At 44.9% G+C, this 18,816-nt stretch overlaps 1 protein-coding gene across 2 annotated transcripts in view; it reads left to right on the top strand.

The window, feature by feature from the left end:
• dync1i1 (dynein, cytoplasmic 1, intermediate chain 1) overlaps nucleotides 1–16,317 on the top strand; it is a 78,845-nt gene extending 62,528 nt beyond the window's left edge. For both annotated transcript variants that reach the window (XM_060920438.1, XM_060920439.1), the window contains 5 exons: nucleotides 1,228–1,361; nucleotides 1,446–1,590; nucleotides 15,328–15,468; nucleotides 15,731–15,856; nucleotides 16,114–16,317. In XM_060920438.1, coding sequence (XP_060776421.1) covers nucleotides 1,228–1,361; nucleotides 1,446–1,590; nucleotides 15,328–15,468; nucleotides 15,731–15,856; nucleotides 16,114–16,218 — 651 coding nt within the window. In that variant the 3' untranslated portion in view covers nucleotides 16,219–16,317. The remainder of the gene's footprint in view (nucleotides 1–1,227; nucleotides 1,362–1,445; nucleotides 1,591–15,327; nucleotides 15,469–15,730; nucleotides 15,857–16,113) is intronic.
• The last annotated feature ends 2,499 nt before the right edge of the window (nucleotides 16,318–18,816 follow it).

Genomic DNA, 18,816 nt, shown 5'->3' on the forward strand with positions numbered 1-18,816 from the left:
TGGGTTCACTTCCCTTAGAGGTAAGAGTCACTGTAAGTGCTGTCTTCCAGGATGAAGGGCGTGAGAGCTCACTGAGTGGTTTGATAAGGATGAAAATAATATGTGTATATGCCTTCACACTCAGAAAATCCCAACCCACTTAAACACCTCTGGGATGTGTAGTGGTTAGCACTGTCGCCTCACAGCAAGAAGGTTCCAGGTTTGCGGCCGCCAGGAGCCTTTCTGTGTGGAGTTTGCATGTTCTCCCTGTGTCTGCGTGGGTTTCCTCCAGGTGCTCCAGTTTCCCCCACAGTTCAAAGACATGCAGTTAGGTTAACATGGAGCAGCCATGGCCTGAAGGTTGGGCTGAAGTGCCCTTGAGCAAGGCACCAAACCCACAACTGCTCCCCAGGCGCTGTACCATAGCTGTCCATTGCTCACTTGCGTGTGCATGTGTGTGTTAAGTGCTTCAGGTGGGTTAAATGTAGAGGTTAAATTTCACTGTATACTTAAGTCTATGCTTGAGTGTATGTGTGACAAATAAAAGCTTGTTGGCTTGGCTTCTTCTTAGACAGCACCATCATCAAAAGAGCAACTGAATGAGTATCTTTTGTGAGAATGGTATTTACCTCTCAAGTACAGTTGTAGATACATGTACAATCTGTGCCAAATGCATTGGAGCTGTTCTGGTGGCTTGTGGTGGTTCAACACCTTACTAAAATATTTTAATGTTGGATTTTCTTTAATTTCTCGCCAATGTGTATGTGCAGTATATAGGGCCATGTCGTGCAGTGGTTAGCACTATTGCTTCACAGCAAGCAGGTTCTGGGTTCAAACCTGCCAGTTGCCTGGGAGTCTTTCTGTGTGGAGCTTGCATGTTCTCCCTATGCTTGCATGGATTTCCACCAGGTGCTCTGGTTTCTTTCCACAGTCCAAAAACATGCAGATTAGGTCGCCTGGTTACCTAAACTGTCCATAGGTATGAATGTGAGTGTGAATAGCTGTCTGTCTGTTTGCATTAGCCCCATGATAGATTGTCCAGGGTGTACCCCATCTCTCGCCCAGTGTCAGCTGGGATTGGGTCCAACAAATACCCCCAAACCTGCAATAGATAAGAGCCATAGAAAATTAATGAATGACTCTATATACATCCATATGCTGATGCTATAAATGAAGTCTTGTGTGTTAAGGAATCATAGCATTTTGGTGAGGATACAGGAATTTTTTTTTGTTGTTGTTCATTCACAGGATAGTATGGAACTATACTATAACAAGTCTAAGGTAGTAGCTGTGACTGGAATGGCTTTTCCTGCTGGTGATGTGAATAACTTTGTGGTGGGAAGTGAAGAAGGGACAGTGTACACAGCTTCACGGCACAGCAGGTGAGTATATTTAGATGTCCTGCCATGTGAATTCCATAAAACATTGGATATCCCTGACCCCATGGTTATCTTTTGTCTATATAGTAAGGCTGGTATTAGTGAGATGTTTGAGGGCCACCAGGGGCCAGTCACTGGCATCAGCTGCCATAATGCTGTGGGCCCCATTGATTTCTCCAACCTCTTCACTACCTCATCCTTTGACTGGACTGCCAAGCTGTGGTCAACTAAAGTATGAGAGGTTTTTTTTTCCAATCCTTACATTCTGTCAAATATTGATGTAATTTATCAGGTCAGTCATAGCTCAGTAGTTAAGGTGCTGGGATACTGATCAGAACATAAGGCCCTATTATCGCCAAGCTGCTACTGCTGGGCCCATGAGTGTGGCCCTTAATTGTCTCTGATTCAGGGGTTGCCATATCATCGCTGGTCCTATGCTCTGATCCCAACTTCCTAACAAGTTGGGATATGTGAAGAAAAGAATATCGCTGTAACTGTAATGTATATGTAACAAAGAAAAGCTTCTTCTTCTGTATTTAGTCTTAAACAAATTTACCAGTATCAATTAATTGAACAAAGTGTAAATAATGTTAAAATAAATTCATGATTGTACTCAAAGTGCAGTACTTCAACTTTAATTTGAGATATTAACATCTAAATCAAGTAAACAGTGTATGAATTCCAGCACTTTTTCTATGTGACTTCCCCTTTTTTAAGGGACCAAAAGTAATTGGACTGTTCAGCTGTTCCATGGCTGCATGTGTGTGTGTTATTCTCTTGTAACAGTTAGATTTGTGATTAACAACGACTAAAATAATTTAGGCCCTTGTTAATTGATGCACCCAACTCAGTAAAGTTTATCAGTGTTGAAAAGAGATATTGCAGACAATTCTCATACATTTTTGGGTATATTTTAGCCCCCCAAAAAAGCCAAGAATTGAAAATATTTACAATACACATTTAGTTAAAGAAACAGAGTCCATGTCTCAAGAAAATCAGTATGCCATGTTCCAGAGGAGTGTAATAGTTTCATTTCCAAAAATAAGAGTTTCACTCCAAAACAGTAAGTGTCCCCCAAAATTAAAACAATTCCAAATACAAAAACACCACAGCAAAGCACAAAAGAAAAAAGGTTTTTTTTTTTCCTCATCAAGATTCTTGAATAATCCAAGGGCAAGAACAGTGATGAGTTGGTAACAGAGGAAAAGGATTATGTTCCTTGTTGCCTGATGACAAACAAAAGACACTGACTTTTTCCAACCTTGATTTTCCCTCCAAATGGTGGCCACTGTCAGGTGGCAGATGCAGTGCAAATGCAGGTACTCAGTACTTTTATTGAGGGAGATTTCAAGCAAGAACTGTTAGGCAGAGACAGAGTCAAAGAAAAGGCAATGGTAAGGTGAGGTACGAACAGTATGAGCAGGGCAAGGGAAAAATTGGAATTGAGAATACAGAACTGGCTCAAAAATAAATCCTGCGGCTATAACAGCAAGGACGGCTTGGTAACAACTACTAAGGAGCACGGAGCATAAACTTTGCAGTTAGGGGCATGCACTAAGAGTCATTGTATAGTGTGTGTGTGTGTGTGTGTGTGTGTGTGTGTGTGTGTGTGTGTGAGAGAGAGAGAAATAGGGAGAGAGATGGAGAGAAAGAGAGTGTTCAGAGGTGCTGATCAATAATCAAGTGAGAGGGATTGTGTGTGAAGGGGATTGGAGGTCCTTGTTGGCCATGTTTGTAGGCCACGTGGTGTAATGGGTAGTGGAATTGGACGCCGATTCTGGCGTGGACAAGGCAGAGATACCCAATGGTTTCAGAAGTGAGACATGAAATGTCGGAGCTAGACAACTGTAACATGGTAGGTCCAGCTTGTATATTACCTCATTGATTCACTGTAGCATCTTGAATGAGTTGATGTAGCAATAAGAGTTTCCTGCACCCTTCATAAATGCAGAAGTCCCGAGTGAATAGCCATACATCATCACATACTTCATAGCTTGGGTTTTCTCCTCTGCATCGGCCTGTAAACTCTTTGGTTACTTGGGCCGTGTGTTTGAGTTGTTGGTGGACTTGCTCCCACACATGCTGATTTCACTTGAACCATTTATCTATGTAGGTGAGTCAGTTGAGTTGGCGTTCCATGGGAACAGTGGTGCCTGGTAACCTAGGATGTACTGCAAGGATGCGAACTTGGTGATTGAGTGCCAGAGTTCTTTGCATATTTGACCTAAGGGAGAAATTGTACCCAATCTTCCTGGTTATTGGTGAAGAATGAGTGCAAGAACTGTCCTCTCTCTTGATTAGGTCTTTCCACTTGCCCTTTTGCTTGTGGGTGATAACCTGATGCCAGGTGCATTGAGATTCCAAATTTATCCATTAAACCTCCCCAACCTCACGTGATATGAACTGAGGTCCCTGGTCTCTCACAATGGCCTCTGGAATGCTAAAGTACAAGAACACATGGTTAAAGATCAGACTTGCCATCTCAAAGGTGGACGATAGGCTGGGGAGTGGAATGAGATGTAGGGACTTTGAAAAGCCTCAGTGATCACTATGATGACCTTTGGCTTGGGCACTAAGGGAACAGCAGGATTATGAACTGGTGAATGACCCAAAAAATGCATGGCCACCAGTACTTGCTCTGGATGAGTTGGGGAGTATGATGAGTGGTGGGGTCTCTGGTGGCCAGGGAGATGTGAGCCTACATGATCAGTTTGTTGCCCAGATGGAGGGGCACATATCTGTTCTCCGCTGGGCAACGTGGGAGAGTTCTCATCTCTGCCGTGTTCATTATTTCTTGGTCTGTCTCCTAGGTGATGGCCCCTACAAAGTGTGACTGTGGGAGAATTAATTCTTGTAACATTTCTATGGAAGGGGCTGGATACATATGTGAGAGGGAGTTTGCTTTGATGTTCTTTGATCCAGGTTGGTTTTTTTGATCCAGAGATGGTAAACTTAAACCTGGCGAAGAACAAGGCCCAGTGTGCTTGACATGAGTTTAGCCTTTTAGCTGGCTTGAGGTACTCCACACTGCAAAAAATTGAAAACTGAATTTGAGGAGAAAATTACTTAATACTAATGAAATGATCTTTCTGCATGGACAGATATTTTTACTTGGTAAGACATCTTGGAAGAAGTTGGTTGCACTCTAGAACTAGGTTTAATAATCTCAGAATTGGTGTCTTGGGTTCTTCTAATAGGAAATGCTAGATCATTTCAACTATATTCAAGATATTTTCACTTGCTAAGATATCATTTTTTGCAGTGCAGATTCTTATGGTCAGTGAGAATCATGAAGGGGTAAGGTCTTCCCTCCAGCCAGTGGCTCCATTCTTCCAGAGCTAGCTTGACAACAAGAAGCTCCCAGTTGAAGTCTCAGTTCTGGGAGAAGAAGGCCGTAGGGTGGAACTTGGGATTCTCACCAAGTTGCTGAGAGGGGATGGCCCCCAGCCCTGTCTCAGAGGCATTCACTTCCACAGTGAAGGGCTTGGAGGAATCTGGATGCTATAAGTTGGGGGCTAAGGTGAATGTGGCTTTGAGGCATTCGAAGGTTTGGTCCACTGAAGGATTCCATTTTTTGGAATTCCACTTCTTGAGCAGGGCTTTGAGGGGTGAATCTATGATGATAAATCCATAGGTGAATCTCTGATAGAAGTTACTAAACTCCAAAAAGTGCTGCAGTGCTTTAATTGTGGTTGGCATGGGCCTGTTGATTACAGCTATGACCTTATGGGTCCATGAGCCCACTGGCTTTGGTCTTGCTGAAAACTTCTTTGAACTTGTGGTACTCAAGGGCATCACTACATGAGACTAGGTTTCAGGGCTTTCTAGCATGACTGTAAGCGGACTAGCATATGATCGATCTCTCTCTCTCTCCTTCCAGGAAATCTGAGGATCTCAAAGTGGTCTCAAAGTTTAGGGGAATAAAAGGGTACAAGGCAGGGTACAATTAAAAAGGCTGAAGCCCTTCACGCCCTTCACTATGAACTATAGGCGAGAAAAATGGAAAACTGGAGTTATCTGAGACATTTCAAGGCATTTGGGAAAGAATTTCCATTTTATTGTAAACAGGGTACATATATATACACCCTCCTTGAATCGCCACCTTAACGTGGTGGAGGGGTTTGAGTGTCAGTGATTCTAGGAGCTACGTTGTCTGGGTATTTGTCAAGTCAAGTTTATTTGTATAGCACTTTTAACAATAAACATTGTTGCAAAGCAGCTTTACAGAATTTGAATGACTTAAAACATGAGTTAATTTTATCCCTAATCTATCCCCAATGAGCAAGCCTGTGGCGATGGTGGCAAGGAAAAACTCCCTCAGACGACATGAGGAAGAAACTTTGAGAGGAACCAGACTCAAAAGGGAACCCATCCTCATTTGGGCAACAACAGACAACATGGCTATAACATTAACAGTTTTAACATGAAGTCAGTTTCGTTGATAACTCTTCATTTATGAAAACTTGAGTGCAAAACTGTTCATGACAACTGCAGTCCTAAAGTTAGCAAGCCAACTGTAGTCCTCAGCCACAAAAGCATGACTGTAAGTGTCCAGAGCGTCTTCCAGGTGTGACTTTCAACTGTCCACATGGGGCCGTCCTCCACAGGAGCAATGCAATGAGACTCCAACCAGACACAGGGCACCAGGATGGACCAGGCAGGTCCAAGGAGCAGAAGAGGTCAGCGTCTCGATCCCAGGACCGACATGTAATTCAGAGGGACAGATTTTTGGGGGGCAGAGAGAGAGAGAAAAAAACACAGGTTGTTAGGTATGCCCAATGTCACCTGAATAAGTAGGAACAGTATACATATTGCACTGAGTACAAGCAGGGACTCTGGCAACTAACTATGACAGCATAACTAAAAGGGGAGAGCCAGAAGGTAACACAGGCATGAGGGAGCCCCGGGACATAAAGCAGTCAGCCACTGCACCATCAACAAACTCAAGTGACCAAGCGAGTGGGGGACTGACAGCATCCATACATCCCAGTTTACCAAAACACACTATGTCTGAGGACCCTCCAGATCTACACCTTTACCTCACAAACACCATTAACAAACAAAAGGCTTGATTAAACAGATATGTTTTCAGCCTAGACTTAAATGCTGAGCCTGTGTCTGATTCCTGAACATTACTTGGAAGGCTGTTCCATAACTGTAGGGCATTGTAAGAAAAAACTCTGCCCCCTGATGTAACCTTCACTATACGAGGTACCAGCAAATAGCCTGCACTTTTTTATCTAAGTAGGCGTGGCTGGTCATAGAGGACCAGAAGTTCACTCAGGTACTGTGATGCGAGACCATTCAGTGCTTTAAAGGTCAATAGTAGTATTTTATAATCAATACGAAATTTGATTGGGAACCAATGCAGTGTGGATAAGACATGGGTGATGTGGTCATATTTTCTAGTTCTAGTAAGGACTCTTACTGCTGCATTTTGAACTAACTGGAGCTTGTTTATGCACTTATTGGAACATCCAGACAATAAGGCATTACAATAATCCAACCTGGAGGTAACGAAAGCATGAACTAGTTTTTCCGCGTCATGTACTGACATTAAATTTCTTATCTTAGCAGTATTTCTGAGATGAAAGAAAGCTATCCGTGTAATGTTATCAATGTGAGTTTTGAATGAAAGACTGCATATTTGCTCCTGGTAGGGTCTGCCAAGGCAAACAGGTCCTAGATGAGAGCTCAGATTAAGAGTGGTTCTGAAGACCCTTATAAGGCAAAGAACAAGGATTCGAGTGCCCTCGCCAGGACCAGGGATATCGGGGCTTCACCCTGGAGCCAGGTCTGGGGGAGGGGCACATTGGTGAGCACATGGTGGCTGGGTCTATGTCCATGGAGCCCAGCCGGGCCCAACCCAAATGAGACATGGAACCACCCTCATGTGGACCCACCACCCACAGGAGGGGCCATAAGGGTCCAGTGCATTGTGGATCAGATGACAGCCAAAGGTGGAGGCCCTGGCGTACTGATCCCCAGCTGACAAAACTGGCTTTTGGGACATGGAATGTCACCTCTCTAGCAGAGAAGGAGCCTGAGCTTATGTGGGAGGTTGAGAGGTACTGACTGGATATAGTTAGGCTCACCTCAACGCATGGCTTGGGCTCTGGAAACAATTTCCTGGACAGGGGATGGACTCTCTTCCAAGCTGGAGTTGCCAAGGGTGAGCGGCGCCGGGCAGGGGTGGGGCTATTGGTAGCCCCCCAGTTCGGCACGCTAACATTGGAGTTCTCCCCAGTAAATGAGAGGATAGTTTCCCTGTGCCTTCGGGTTGGGGAATGATCTCTGACTGTCATTTGCGCTTATGCGCCAAGTGGTCTTCTTGGAGTCCTTGAGTGGGGTGCTAGACAGTGCACTGCGAGAGGATTCTGTTGTTTTACTGGGGGACTTCAATGCTCACGTAGGTAATGAAAGTGAGACCTGGAGGGGTGTGATTGGGAGGAACGGCCTGCCTGATCTGAATCCAAGTGGTGTTCTGTTGTTGGACTTCTGTGCCATGCACGGTTTGTCCATAAGTGCATGTGGCACAAGGGCACCCTAGGCCGTAGATTCATCTGATCTGATATCGGGTATGTCTTGGACACTCGGGTGAAGAGAGGAGTGGAGCTGTCAACTGATCACTACCTGGTGGTGAGCTGGGTCAGATGGTGGGGAAGGAGGCTGGACAGACCTGGTAGGCCCAACATGTAGTGAGGGTATGCTGGGAACGTCTGGCGGAGGCTCCTCTCTGTCAGATCTTCAACTGCCACCTCCAGCAGAGCTTCAACTGCATACCAGGGGAGGATGGGGACATTGAGTCTGAGTGGACCATGTTCTTCACCTCCATTCCTGAGGTGGCCATGCGGAGCTGTGGCTGCAAGGTTGTTGGTGCCGGTCATGGCGGTAATCACCGAACCCGGTGGTGGACACCTGTGGTGAGGTGAGCCGTCAAGCTGAAGGAGGAGTCCTATTGGGCTTGGTTAGCCTGTGGGTCTCCAGAGGCAGCTGACAGGTACTGACGGGCCAAGCAGAACGTGGCTTTGGCAGTCTCTGAAGCAAAAACTCAGGTGTTGGAGGAGTTTGGTGAGGTCATGGAAAGCGACTTTCGGTCAGCCTCGAGGAGATTCTGGCAAACTGTCCAGCGGCTCAGGAGGGGGAAGCAGTGCTCTGTTCTGACTGTCTACAGTGGAGATGGAGTGCTGTTGACCTCAACTGGGGATATCGTCCAGTGGTGGAAGGAATACTTCAAGGATCTCCTCAATCCCACCTTTATGTCATCCAAGGAGGATGCAGAGCCTGAGGGCGATTGGGAGGACTCGCCCATCATGGGGGATGAAGTTGCCGAGGTAGTTAAAAAGCTCCTCGGTGGCCGGGCTCCAGGGGTGGATGAGATTCGCCCTGAGTTCCTGAAGGCGCTGTATGTTGTTGGGCTGTCTTGGCTGACATGCCGCTTCAACATTGCATGGAGGTTGGGGACAGTGCCTTTGTATTGGCAGGCTGAGGTGGTGGTCCCCTTTTCAAAAAGGAGAGTGTGTTCCAACTATAGGGGGATCACACTTTTCAGCCTCCCCGGGAAAGCCTATGCTGGGGTGCTGGAGAGGAGAGTCCAGCACCCTTGCAAGGGTAGACGAACCTCGGATTCAGGAGTAACAAAGTGGTTTTCATCCTGGATGTGGAACACTGGACCAGTTCTTTACCCTTGCAAGGGTACTGGAGGGTGCATGGGAGTTTGCCCAACTGGTCTACATGTTTTGTGGACCTGGAGAAGGCTTATGACTGTGTCCCTCGTGGTGCCCTGTGGGGGGGGTGCTTCGGGAATATAGGGTTCAGGGCCCACTGCTGTGGACCATTTGGTCCCTGTATGACCGGAGCAGGAGTTTGGTTTGCATTGCCGGCAGTAAGTCAGACTTGTTCCCAGTGCAGGTGGGACTCCGCCAGGGCTGCCCTCTGTCACCGGTTCTGTTCATAACTTTTATGGACAGAATTTCTAGGTGCAGCCAAGGGGCGGAAGGTGTCCGGTTTGGTGGCATCAGGATCGCGTCTCTGCTTTTGGCAGAGGAAGTGGATCTGTTGGCCTCATAAATCTGTGACCTCCAGCAGGCGCTGGGACAGTTTGCAACCGAGTGTGAAGCAGCTGGGATGAGGATCAGCACCTCCAAGTCTGAGGCCATGGTACTCAGCCCAAAATGGGTGGAGTGCCCACTTCAGGTCAGGGGGGAGTTGTTGCCTCAAGTGGAGGAGTTTAAGTATCTCGGGGTCTTGTTCATGAGTGAGGGTCGGGGGAGCAGGAGTTAGACAGACGGATCGGGGCAGCATCAGCACTGTTGTGGATGCTAAACCAGTCTGTTGTGGTGAAGAGAGAGCTGAGCCCAAAGGCAAAGCTTTTAATTTACTGTTCCATCTATGTTCCCACCCTCACCTATGGTCACAGTTATGAATAGTGACCAAAACAATGAGATTGCGGATACAAGCGGTTGAAATTAGTTTTCTCCGCAGGGTGGCTGGGCTCTCCCTTAGAGATGGGGTGAGAAGCTTGGTCTTTCGGGAGAGGCTCAGAGTAGAAAATACTGTGAACCTCTGCTCCTCTACATCAAAAGGAGTCAGTTGAGGTGGTTCGGGCACCTTGTTAGGATGCCCCCTGTATGTCTCCCAAGGGAGGCTCTCTGGGCATGTCCTACCGGGAGGAGACCTCGAGGCAGACCCAGGACATGCTGGAGAGATTACACCTCTAGGCTGGCCTGGGAATGCCTCAGTATTCCCCCAGAAGAGCTGGTAGAGGTGGCCAGGGAGAGGGAGGTCTGGGCAGCTCTGCTTAGGCTGCTACCCCCGCAACCCAGACCGGGGTACGCGGTAGAAAATGGATGGATGGATATATATATATATATATATATATATATATATATATATATATATATATATAAAGCATGTGATATCCCCTTTATATTAAGGAGGTTCAGAATTCAAAAGATTTTTTGGATATTTTGAAAAAATATATGAATTAATTTATCACAGTATTTTCATTTGGCGTTGCACTATATCTCATCTCATTATCTCTAGCCGCTTTATCCTGTTCATCTGACAATGAGTGACAGTTCTTGCAACAGCAACTGTACAAAAACAATATGTATAAACTCATTTTTATAATTTTAACAATTAACATTAACTGTATGACAGATGTCAAGTCTCAATATGTGACTCCCCTACAAGGTTACATTGCATTCTGTCGCAAGTCAAAATGTAAACAATGTCAATGCACCAAACATGCTGAGTGGGCGGGTTTGACCCAGAACAGGCCGTATACAATAATGGGATAGCAATCGATATTTATAACTTAATATTTAGCCGACCAGCATTTATACATGGACCCATACATACGTATTTCACTCAGTAATTATAATGATGGCTAAAATTACAGACTTACCCATGGTTCGAGACCTTTTTGAAAACCAGGCCATTAATGTGCCACTCAACTTCTTAGTCACCATTTCTAGCCATGTGGTAGTGCGGCTCGGTCATAGTACATGAAACATTGTCAAGACCTTGTAAGCTAATCAAATTATATAGTTACAGTGCACGGCAGCATAACGGCTGCCTCAATTTCCTACAGATGTGTTAGTATTTGGCCATTATTTAGTTGAATAAAACTTAGTTTCACATCACACGCTGCTCAGTTTTGTACAGATATGTAAACAAAAATATTTTTTGTTATTCAGTGAAAAATAGACGACAGCAAATCCTACTACAGATAGGTATTTGCCGCTGCTGACTGGTTACTTTTGAGACCTCTGATCATGTGTTTGTATTCTTGGGAACCTGAACACTACAGGGAACATGTGGTAACTGTTACTAGGAGAGCTATCTGTTCCTGGTGTATGGCACTGACATTGAGGTTTAGTGGTTCAGTGTGGTGAGTGATGGACCCCCCAATGGGGCCTCCATCTACTGCTTCACCGTCGAGGGGGTGTTGCAGTGACTGAAGGTGTAGTTGGAATTTTTCCCCAAGGGGGCAATCTATGAAGTTTCCTTGACCAAAGAAGTAGAGTAAGCATTAGCACATCCTGTGGGATTGCCTACATATTTCTCTGGGTGTGCAGCAAGTGAAGAAGTAGATAGGGAGGTTGCTGCTGGGGCAGCTAGCAGAGTCAGCATAGAGGCATGGAACTGTGTTAGCTGTGTGCTAAGCATGGCTATCTGCTGTTGTTAGTATGAGGCAGCCTTGTTTATAGACCATGGGGTGTTATGGTTGGTGTGAACATGACAGACACCCCCTTCCTTTCCTGTCTGGGGTTTATATTCAAAATAAGAGTTCCCCAGTGATCAAAGCTAGGAAGTAACTAGAAATCAGACAATAAACAGAAAATATAGAGCAAAGGCATACCAATTCTAGTCCCCCATTCCTATTTTTGGAGTTGACCCAGCTTCATTTAAATTTTGTATCTCATCTAGCACAAATCAATTATAGTGTTAATCATTCAATTAAAGATAAACACAGGTCCCCATATGTGGCCCTGTATATGTCACACCCTCATTATTTCGCTTACAAGTAAGCACATAAAAGGTCTCAAGTTGATTTCAAGTGTGAAATTTGCATTTGGAATTTGTGCTGTTAATTCTGTTTTCCATTTCTGTTAACTTGGTGTTGAAGTCCAAAGAGATGTCACTAGCAGTGAAGCAATGTCATCAATAGGCTGAAAAATCAAAACAAACCCACCAAAGTGATTGCAAGATAGCGTGGCCAAATTAACTATTTGGTACATTCAGTCACTGACTGCAAAGGCTCTGCAGCCATGTATTAAAAATTATAATCTAATTTCTGATTGTTAGTTTGGCCAGTTATGTTTGGTCCCTTCAAAAGGTGAGGACTACATATAAAAGGTTAGGGAATATGCAAACACATCTGTAAAGTCATCTGGCAACTTCTAGTGACCTTTTGAGCATGTATTAACTACTTTCCCCTGAAAAGAGTTTGCAGCACTGTATTAGTAGCTCGAAAGTGACCACATTTTCTCAAGAGTTATGGAGGGCACTGTAGGACTTTAAGGCTGATAGGGACACACTTTGAAAGCTAGCCATTGATTTTCAACATTCAGAAGTGTCAGTCCTGCGTGCTGTGGTGTGTGCACCTGAAGGCGCGCCCCAGGCTGTGCGCGTGTCGAGCAGACTCCAGCACGTGCGCCGTTAACGATGCACACCTGAACTTAATTAAGGAGCTGTATGTGCACCCATTTAAGGACTGTGCTAATGCACAATCAGTGTGAAGTATTACGTTACATCAGTACGCATTACTGAACCTTTCTACCCTTGTTTCTGAGTTCCTGGTTTCCTGATCGGTTGTTCCTGTTTCTCGTTCCCGTTCTCACTTTGCCTCTGATATCCCGTTTGTGCCTCGTCCGACCATTTGCGTGTTTAAAGTTTTCGATTTAGCTTGCTGATTTGGACTATTTGCCTGTGTGTCTGTTTTCACGATTGTATATATTTTCACTGGTGTTATTAAATATACTTCTGCACATGCATCCACCTACCTCGTACCTGACAGAATACTTCGCCAACAATGGATGCAGCAGAAGTAATACAGTTTGCCGTACCTTGCATCTACCAGGTTCCTGCATCTTGGCCCCTCACCTCGTATTTCTGGCAGCATTTTGTAATGGGCCTCCCGGCAATGTACTATGGAATATATTACCTTAGGGGATTCAGCCTGCAGTATAATCTATTCTACAAGGCCTTCGAAGAACCCAAGCCACCAGAACTGATCTGGGTGAGCCTCAGGCGCACTTGGACAGCTGGATGAGCTCGCCGATGGGTGGAGTGCCTGATCCGAGTCGAGCACCCATGCCTTCAGAATTCACAGACTTTCTTAGCCATGCTCCAATTTATTTTTGAATCTTTGGAAAAGGAGAAATCCCATGAAATTTTTTGGGGCAGTGCAATCACACTGATGGCCAATGCAGTGGAGGAGGCCGTCACGCTAGAGCTCCCTCCAGTGGCTGACGCAGCAAAGGAGGACGTCGCTCCAGTGCTCCCTCCAGTGGCTGACTCAGTGGAGGTGGCCGTCACTCCAGAGCTCCCTCCAGTGGCCGATGCAGGGACAGCAGAGGAGGCTGTTGTTCCTGAGCCCCTCCGAGAGGCTGTCTTTCCAGAGCTGGTTTCTCAGCCAGAGCCAGCACCTGAATCAATGCCTGAACCAGAGCCTACATCAGAACCCATGCCTGAACCAGAGCCAGCCCCACTGCCAGTGTCAGAGCTGGTGCCAGCTCCAACATCAGAGTCTGAGTCAGCACCAGAACCAGCATCTGTTCCAGTGCCAGAGCCAGTGCCAGTGTCTGTTCCAGAGCCAACGCCAGCATTAGAGCCAGCTCCAGAGCCAGTGCCAGAGTCGGTGCCAGTGTCAGCTCCAGAACCAGTGCCAGAGTCAGTGTCAGCTCCAGTGCAAGAGCCAGCATCAGAGCCTGCACCAGTGTCTACTCCAGAACCCGTGCCAGGACCAGTGTTGGAGTCAACTCCAGTGTCAGAGCCTGCGTCAATGTCTACTCCAAAGCCGGTGCCCGTGTCAGCTAGAGCATCAGAGTCAGTTCCAATGCCTATGCCAGAGTCAAGGCCAGTGCCAGACCCTGAGCCTGTTCCAGAACCTGTGTTAGAGGGCAATGGAGCGACCTCTGCCTCAGCTGGCTATGAAGGTGTCGTTATCTTGCCGCCACCCGACTATGAAGGCGTCATCATTCCTCCGCCGCTCAGCCATGAAGACGTCGTCATCATCCTGCCGCCCGCCTGTGAAGGCGTCGTCATTCCTCTGCTGCCCAGCTACGAAGCCGTTGTCGTCCCGCCGTCTCCCGGCCATGAAGATGTCATCGTCGTCCTGCCGCCCAGCCAGGACCATAGCAATGCGTTGACTGAGCCTGAGTCGGAGCTCACTTCCTGCCTTGAACCCAAGTCATCCCCAGAGCTTGAGTCCAGTCCAAAGCCCAAGCCAAGTCCAGGGTCCGAGTCATCTCCAGAGCTCGAGTCCAGTCCAGAGCTCGAGCACAGCCTGGAGCCCAAGTTGAAGCTCACTTCCTGCCTTGAGCCCAAGTCATCCCCAGAGCTCGAGCCCAAGTCCAGTCCAGAACCCGAGTCATCTCCAGAGCTCAAGCCCGAACCATCTCCAGAGCCCGAAACCAGTGCAAGTCAGGAGTCCAAGTTTTGTCCTGAGCCTGAACCCAAGCCCCCACTGGAGCCAAGTAGGATGGATTTTTGCTCCTGAAGGGAGCTCTTGGGGGGTGGGGTGGGTGTCTGTCAGTCCTGCGCGCTGTGGTGCATGCACCTGAAGGCACGCCCCGAGCTGCACGCGTGTCGAGTGGACTCCAGCACGCGTGCCATTAAGGACGCGCACCTGAACTTAATTAAGGAGCTATATGTGCACCTATTTAAGGACTGTGCTGATGCACGATCAGTGCGAAGTATTACGCTATGTCAGTACACATTTACCAAGCCTTTCTACCCTTTTTCTGATTTCCTGGTTTCTTGATCGTTTGTTCCTGTTTCTCGTTCCTTGTTCTCACTCTGCCTCTGATATCCCGTTTGCGCCTCGCCCGACCATTTGCATGTGTAACATTTTGGATTTAGCCTGCTGATTTGGACTGTTTGCCTGTGTGTCTGTTTTCACAATTGTATATATTTTCACTGGTGTTTATTAAATATACTTCTGCACATGCATCCACCTACCTCATACCTGACCGGAAGCAGAGCAGGACAAGACACAATCATATTGAAATGCATTCTGCTTCTTCTTCTTCTTCTTCTTAAATAAGTATTACAGCACACCTTAATAAGGCTGGGCTAAGGTAATTTATTGTTATTATTATGTACCTTATTGACGTTATTATATGCTTATCCTCTTTGAATTATTTTGTCACTATGTTGTATATGCATTTTTGGCTTGCATCTACCTTATTGTATTATAATTTCCTTGTCTTGTCTGTTTTTTTTTTTTTTTTACACACAGCATAACAAACCACTTTACTCTTTTGAGGACAATGTTGACAATATCTATGATGTTATGTGGTCTCCTGTGCACCCGGCTGTCTTTGCTACAGTGGATGGAATGGGCCGCTTGGACATCTGGAACCTTAATAAAGACACAGATGTAAGCAAGTTTAAGGCTATCAAAAACTTTTAATTTAAACTACACACTTGGAAAAAATCCAGCAGTGTGGGGGGAAATTTTTTTTTTCTAAATATTCTATTTTATGCTAGTGCTACTTTTAATTGTGGTTGCTATTTAACAATTTAGTAACACATAAACAAAATTTTACATCGAGTTAAATAATTTTAGTTAATTTAAGGCCAATTATGAACTTTTGAATATCAAATTAGCAATTTGTCAATTATCATATTTTGTTTACCAGGTTCCTACAGCAAGTGTGACGGTGGAGGGCTCTTGTGCTCTGAACCGGGTCAGATGGGCATCAGGGGGCCGCGAAGTAGCAGCTGGTGATTCTGAGGGTCGAATCTGGATCTATGATGTTGGAGAAGTAATACAAATGGAATAATAATAATAAAAACTCTGTGTTGTTGTCCAGTAAGCAGGCAAGGAACAAAACAACCTAGGTACAGGAACACTGTGGGTCAGTTCTTTAACTTAAAGGACTGATCCACAGTGTTCCTGTACCTAGGTTGTTTTGTTAATGTTTAAGAATCAGCAGTAGCACTCATATCCTTTCACCTCTCTCAGTGAGAATGATGGCATCAATGATGGTTCATTGTGTTTGTGTATTTTGTACATTTTTAGCAATTGGCAGTGCCACATTCAGAGGACTGGAGCCGACTTGCACAAGTTCTCATGCAGATCCAAGCAAATGTTGGTGGAGGCGGTGCCATAGAAGTGACTGGCTGAGAGCATATATGTGCTACAAAAGCAAAACACATACACATTTATGTTCAGCAATACAGATGATAGAAACATCTGTATTGCATCTATTAAAACAGATGACAGAATTGGTTATTTAAAGTTCGACTGTTAATTGAACTTTTATTTATTGGTCGTCTTGAGTCCTGTTTTTATTTTACTGTTTTTTTATTCCGATGTGATGAAGAAATGAAACATGTACAAAGAAAAATGTTCTTTATATGTAATAAAATATATTAAATATTCATTGATGAATCCATACACATATCCATTAATTATTGAATAAAATATCTTTGAAAAGTATGTTTAAAATCCTGTTCTAAATGTATTATGAATTGCATCAACACTGAGTGTTTTACGTCCCAAATTATATGAACAAAAAGTACAAATGCAAGTCCAGTAATTGTATCCGGGATGCTATTAAAGTTGGTATCAGGATGATATTAAAGAATTCTGTGTGGTGTTTTTCCACCAAGTTCAATTTATCCTTAAAGACTCTGTGTAGCCATTTTAAATTAATAAAATTAAACAAAGCAGAACATTTCCATACAAATAGTATTGAGATCAGTAATATGTTTTATTAATCTCAGAACAGGCCTAGTTACTTGGTGACAATCCAGAGCCAGGGCCAGGGAGCAGATAAGCAGGCTAAACTGACTATGTACTAGCTGTACAGAGTCGTCAATCAAGTTCCACCATACTGAGGCTGTGTCTGTTCCCTGAGCTAAAGAAAAATGTAGAAATACTGAGAAGGTTTGTTTTAGTAACCTAATTAACATAAAATTTGATCATACTGAAGACACAGCCAGCACCTTTGATTTGAAGCGAGGACTGTAAAATATTAAATCTCTTACTTATTGTAAAGGGCTTATTATTAATGAAACTATTACTGATTAGAAGTTTTGTGTACTGTTTTTAACAGAAATGTGCATTTAAACCAAATGAGTATATAGCATTAAATTAAACTAAAGTCAAGTTTATTTGTATAGCGCTTTTAACAATAAACATTTTCGCAAAGCAGCTTTACAGAATGACTTAAAACATGAGCTAATTTTATCCCTAATCTATCCCCAATGAGCAAGCCTGTGGCGACGGTGGCAAGGAAAAACTCCCTCAGACGATTTGAGGAAGAAACCTCGAGAGGAACCAGACTCAAATGGGAACCCGTCCTCATTTGGGCAACGACAACATGACTATAATATTAACAGTTTTAACATAAAGTCAGTTTCGTTGATGTTATAAACTCTTCATTGATGGAAACTTGAGTGCAAAACTGTTCATGACAACTGCAGTCCTAAAGTTAGCAAGTCAACTGTAGTCCTCAGCCATAAAAGCATTACTGTAAGTGTCCAGAGCATCCTCCAGGTGTGACTTTCAACTGTCCACATGGGGCCGTCCTCCACAGGAGCGATGCGATGAGACTCCAACCAGACACAGGGCACCAGGATGGATCAGGCAGGTCCAAGGAGCAGAAGAGGTCAGCATCTCGATCCCAGGACCGATATGTAACTCAGAGGGACAGATGGGGGGGGGGGGCACAGGTTGTTAGGTATGCCCAATGTCACCTGAATAAGTAGGAACAGTATACATATTGCACTGAGTACAAGCAGGGACTCCGGCAAAACTAACTATGACAGCATAACTAAAAGGGGAGAGCCAGAAGGTAACACAGGCATGAGGGAGCCATGGGACATAAAGCAGCCAGCCACAACACCATCAACAAACTTGAATAAGCAAGCAAGTGGGGGACTGACAGCATCCATACATCCCAGTTTACCAAAACACACTATGTCTGAGGACCCTCCAGATCTACACCTTTACCTCATAAACACCATTAACAAAAGGCTTGATTAAACAGATATGTTTTCAGCCTAGACTTAAATGCTGAGACTGTGTCTGATTCCTGAACATTACTTGGAAGGCTGTTCCATAACTGTGGGGCACTGTAAGAAAAGGCTCTGTCCCCTGATGTAGCCTTCACTATACGAGGTACCAGCAGATAGCCTTGAACCTTTTGATCTAAGTAGGCATGGTGGGTCATAGAGGACCAGAAGTTCACTCAGGTACTGTGGTGCGAGACCATTCAGTGCTTTAAAGGTCAATAGTAGTATTTTATAATCAATGCGAAATTTGATTGGGCGCCAATGCAGTGTGGATAAGACAGGGGTTATGTGGTCATATTTTCTAGTTCTAGTAAGGACTCTTGCTGCTGCATTTTGAACTAACTGGAGCTTGTTTATGCACTTATTGGAACATCCATACAGTAAGGCATTATAATAATCCAACCTGGAGGTAACAAAAGCATGAACTAGTTTTTCCGCGTCATGTAGTGACATTAAATTTTTTATCTTACCAATATTTCTGAGATGAAAGAAAGCTATCTGGGTGATGTTATCAATGTGAGTTTCGAATGAAAGACTGGGGTCAATCATCATTCCAAGGTCTTTTACTGCTGCACATGAAGAAACAGAAAAGCCATCCAGAGTTACTGTGTAATCAGAAAACTTACTTCTAGCTGCATGTGGTCCTAGTACAAGTACTTCAGTCTTGTCAGAGTTAAGCAGAAGGAAGTTAATAAGCATCCAG

The sequence above is a fragment of the Neoarius graeffei genome, chromosome 5 (assembly GCF_027579695.1).
Source record: "Neoarius graeffei isolate fNeoGra1 chromosome 5, fNeoGra1.pri, whole genome shotgun sequence".
Taxonomy (NCBI): domain Eukaryota; kingdom Metazoa; phylum Chordata; class Actinopteri; order Siluriformes; family Ariidae; genus Neoarius; species Neoarius graeffei.